Source organism: Acanthochromis polyacanthus, chromosome 1, assembly GCF_021347895.1.
Source record: "Acanthochromis polyacanthus isolate Apoly-LR-REF ecotype Palm Island chromosome 1, KAUST_Apoly_ChrSc, whole genome shotgun sequence".
Classification (NCBI taxonomy): Eukaryota; Metazoa; Chordata; class Actinopteri; family Pomacentridae; genus Acanthochromis; species Acanthochromis polyacanthus.
In genome coordinates, this window is record NC_067113.1 from 2,012,750 (window position 1) to 2,016,491 (window position 3,742).

At 40.2% G+C, this 3,742-nt stretch overlaps 1 protein-coding gene across 1 annotated transcript; it reads right to left on the reverse strand.

The window, feature by feature from the left end:
- Window positions 1-1,744: 1,744 nt before the first annotated feature.
- LOC127532960 (alpha-enolase-like) lies at window positions 1,745-2,153 on the reverse strand. The gene has a single exon (XM_051944882.1). The coding sequence runs from the start codon at window positions 2,151-2,153 to the stop codon at window positions 1,791-1,793; it is 363 nt and encodes a 120-aa protein (XP_051800842.1). The 3' UTR covers window positions 1,745-1,790.
- Window positions 2,154-3,742: the final 1,589 nt, after the last annotated feature.

Consider the following 3,742-nt stretch of genomic DNA (forward strand, 5'->3'; position numbering starts at 1 on the left):
GTGTGCTTCTCCCCCGTGGGATTGCACCTAAATGACATAACTTAATGGGCTACCATTCAAACAGTTTACCCTGTAATATTATTGTGATTTCAAAGGACTACATTTAAACTTACGCATTGATCTGGGCGGCAATGTTCTCCCACGCCATCTCCCTCTCTTTAGCAGCTGCAGCGGTGTTGCACTTCTTTCTAAAAACGTGTTCGAAGTCGCCATATGACCGCATTAAGATATCCAGTTCAAGTGGTGTAAAAAATGTAGCTCTCCGCTTCCCCGTTGCCATAGTGGCTCGTCGAATCGGGGCTCCACTAATGCTGTCTTTTTATAGTTGCGGTGCACGCGCTTAACTCCGAGTGAAACTACTCCGAGTTGATTAACCCAACTCAAATCAGCCGTTGTGAAACCGAAAACTCAGAGTTTTCTATCTCAGAGTAGATCAACTCAGAGTTGCGGAAGAAACTCAGAGTTTGTAAAACCTGCTTCGTGAAATAGGCCTCTGGTCCCAAGACTGCTGGAGCTATACAAAGCAGGAACCAAGTCTGGAAAGAGGCATTCTCTCAAAGCAATTCTGGACTGTCTTGCTAAAGATGTAAGTGAAAGTGTGGATGATAGAAAATTAGCCACCATTTGCGGTGTTTTTTGATTATTATTCTTATTTTTTATCTTACTGCATGTCTTTTGGTCTTGTCGGAAACAAATGAGAGAAGGGCAGCTGTCCTACCTGGTCTGCCACACTAAATATCAGGCGAAGATCCATCAAATATCAGGATGTGTGATGTCAGACCACAATCATTTTGTAATGCAAAACTATGTGTACATTTTTGTCTGTTTAACTTATTTTTAAAGGGCCTGTAAGGAGTTTCTAAGTAATTACAAAAAAGGTCTCACTTTTAGATATATGCCTGATCAAAATACACACTTTAAGATGAGTTTTATAGCATCAAAATAGGTTATCTATAAATGCTATTCCTTTGCGGTGGGGTCAGACAGGGCTGGACTGGTTTCCGCCTTCTGTAACTAATGCTACGTAACTAGAAAGGGACAAGTCTTTGAGCGTGTTTGTATGTGAGCGTGAGCAAGGGTGGGAGGTAGGAGAAGGAAGTATAAAAGCAAAGCAAAGTGTTGGCACATAAACAGTGATAAACTGTTGTGCATCCCGTGCTTGCATACAAAAATGGTCATACATTATTTCTTCTTTTCAAGGCTCATGTTGGGATTCTGGATGAAGCCATGAAGGGGATGCAGCTTGGCCTCCTGATAGACTTTGAAGGTGGTTAACAAGGTGCCATTCCAGTTGAGATCTTCGATGTGGCAGTTGTGGTCGAGGAGACCATTGTGCTTCACAACATTAAAGATGTGGCACAAAGCTTTGCCATGCTTATGGGCATCATCTACTGTGTGAATCTCAAGTATCCCAATGCCATGAAGTACTCATTTGAGTTTCTTCAGAGAGTTGTGATGAAGATTAAACCAGACCAGGCCTCGACTCGAGTACAGAGACTGAGAAACAAAATCTTGAGGTACAAATGGTAACAGCATGGTTTTTTCCCCCCGTCAAAACAGCACTGTTTGTGTGTGCATGTTGAGGACTGTTCACTCTTTTCTACATAAACCTATAGGATTGTGCTGATCTATGTTCAGTGAAAAGAGTGTGTGTTGAGGACTGTTAACTCTCTTTTCTACATAAAACTTGCAGGATTGTACTGAACTATGTTCAGTGAAAACAGTGTGTGTTTAATTAGGGAATAATTAAGAGCAATGAACACACCGAGACCCAAAGAGGAAGAATCCGCTCAGATGGGGTGCCTGAAGTTCTGGCCGGCAAAACGGGCCTCGGCGCCGAGCTCCTCCTCAATCCTGAGAAGCTGGTTGTACTTGGCCAGACGCTCAGATCGGCAAGGTGCACCTGTCTTGATCTGTCCAGTGCAGAGGCCAACTACAAGGTCAGCGATGAAGGTGTCCTCAGTCTCTCCAGAGCGTTGGCGGACCATCACACCCCAGCCGTTGCTCTGAGCCATCTTGCAGGCCTGCAGGGACTCTGTGACCGAGCCAATCTGGTTGACTTTGAGCAGCAGGCAGTTGCAGGACTTCTCGGCCACACCCTTGGCGATGCGTTTGGGGTTGGTGACGGTGAGGATCTGTGGGTTTGAAGCCATCCCTCCCAAACGCACCATTTCACCGTCTCTGTTTCAGGCAGACTTCTCTCTTTTGTTGGTTTTTTTTTTTTTTTTGCTCCTGTCGCCTCCTAGTGCGTTAAAGGAAAAAAAAAAAAACTCCTTCAGGAACTTTACAAATTACAGACTGTTCACTCTTTTCTACATAAACTTACAGGATTGTCCTGAACTATGTTCAATGAAAAACAACCCTGCATGTGTGTGAGGGCAAATGTGGAGGTTGGAGGCTGTTCACTGTTCACTGTGTACTTTCCAGGACTCTCTTGTGAAATTATACGGTTATCTACATGGGTACACTTGTTTTCATGTTCTCCAATTTTTGGGGTAATTGTGAAAATAAATGTTTAAACATTTGAGTCGTAAGTGTATTCAATTCTCATAAGAAACTGGTGAAATTGCCATTATTAGTCAAGTCAGGGGATAAAATTGGAAAATACAAGTCTGCTTAATATGTAATTTTAAGTTTAATTGCTCCCTTAAAAATATGAGTTAACTTGAAAAGACAATTGAAAATAGTTATTTTAACTTTAAAATATAAGCTAAAAGGATGTACACTTGTGTGTTCTCTTCACTAGAAAAAGCAAGTTTACCTGAATGGACAACATATTTTGTATTGTATTAACTCAGAGTATAAAGTTCAAACAACAAATGATCATCAATTAACAATTGTTATAAATGAATTATATGAGTTGAAATAGCATCAAACTGTAAGTTTCCCTGATGAGAGAATGCAAGTTTTCTGGAATGAAAAACTTAATTTTGTGACTTGTTTCAACGCAGAGTATCAAGTTCAAACAAAACAAATATCATCAACCAGGGAACTTATAAAACTTGCATTCTTGAGCTGAAAAAAAGCTTTTCTTGAAGTTGAGTGTACTTACATTTTTAAGACAGCAATTGAACTTAAACTATTAAATTGAATGACCCTGGTAATTTTTACAGTGTACAGAATTATTTCCCATGGCTGAATGTCATTTTGGAATCAATCCTAATAGGTTTGGAGTTCTTCTAAGTCAGAGGAAATTGGAGGGATGCCTAAAGTTAAGAATGTTGAAAAAAAATACAGCAGAACCAAATTATATAGCATTCTGAGAATTTTTTGCCATTATACCTGATTTCTGTAATCTATGTAGTTAAGGTATAAGGTGCAGTAATTTTGGATAAACAAACAAAAAAGGTCTGTTTTAGTCCTTTGTGCCTTGAAAAGGAAAATCCAACCAGTATGCTTTGCAATTCATTCCTTCAATGACTGTTTTCCATGCTACTCTTAAACACTCCAGTGGAGGTGGGCCTATGAACAGAAAAGATTATGCAGAACTGAAAGAGGATCTCCAGAGGTAAAAGAGAAGTGTATATACTTGAGATAGACATGTTTCTGATCTACAAATGAGAGAAAACCTGTTGAAAGTCCACCCTTTAACAGTAAAGTTCCTTGACACAAGATGCAGAAGATGTATTGACCCTCAACATTCAGTATTTTTCATCTGCGTTGCCTTACAGTCTACTTTGCTTGAAGCTGAAGGGCATCTCGATGCTGACAAGCATCAGTGATGCTCAATTTCTTCAGTTAA

Coding starts and splice junctions, on each gene's coding strand:
- LOC127532960 (XM_051944882.1), bottom strand. CDS start 2,153: ATGGCTTCAAACCCACAGATCCTCACCGTCACCAACCCCAAACGCATC.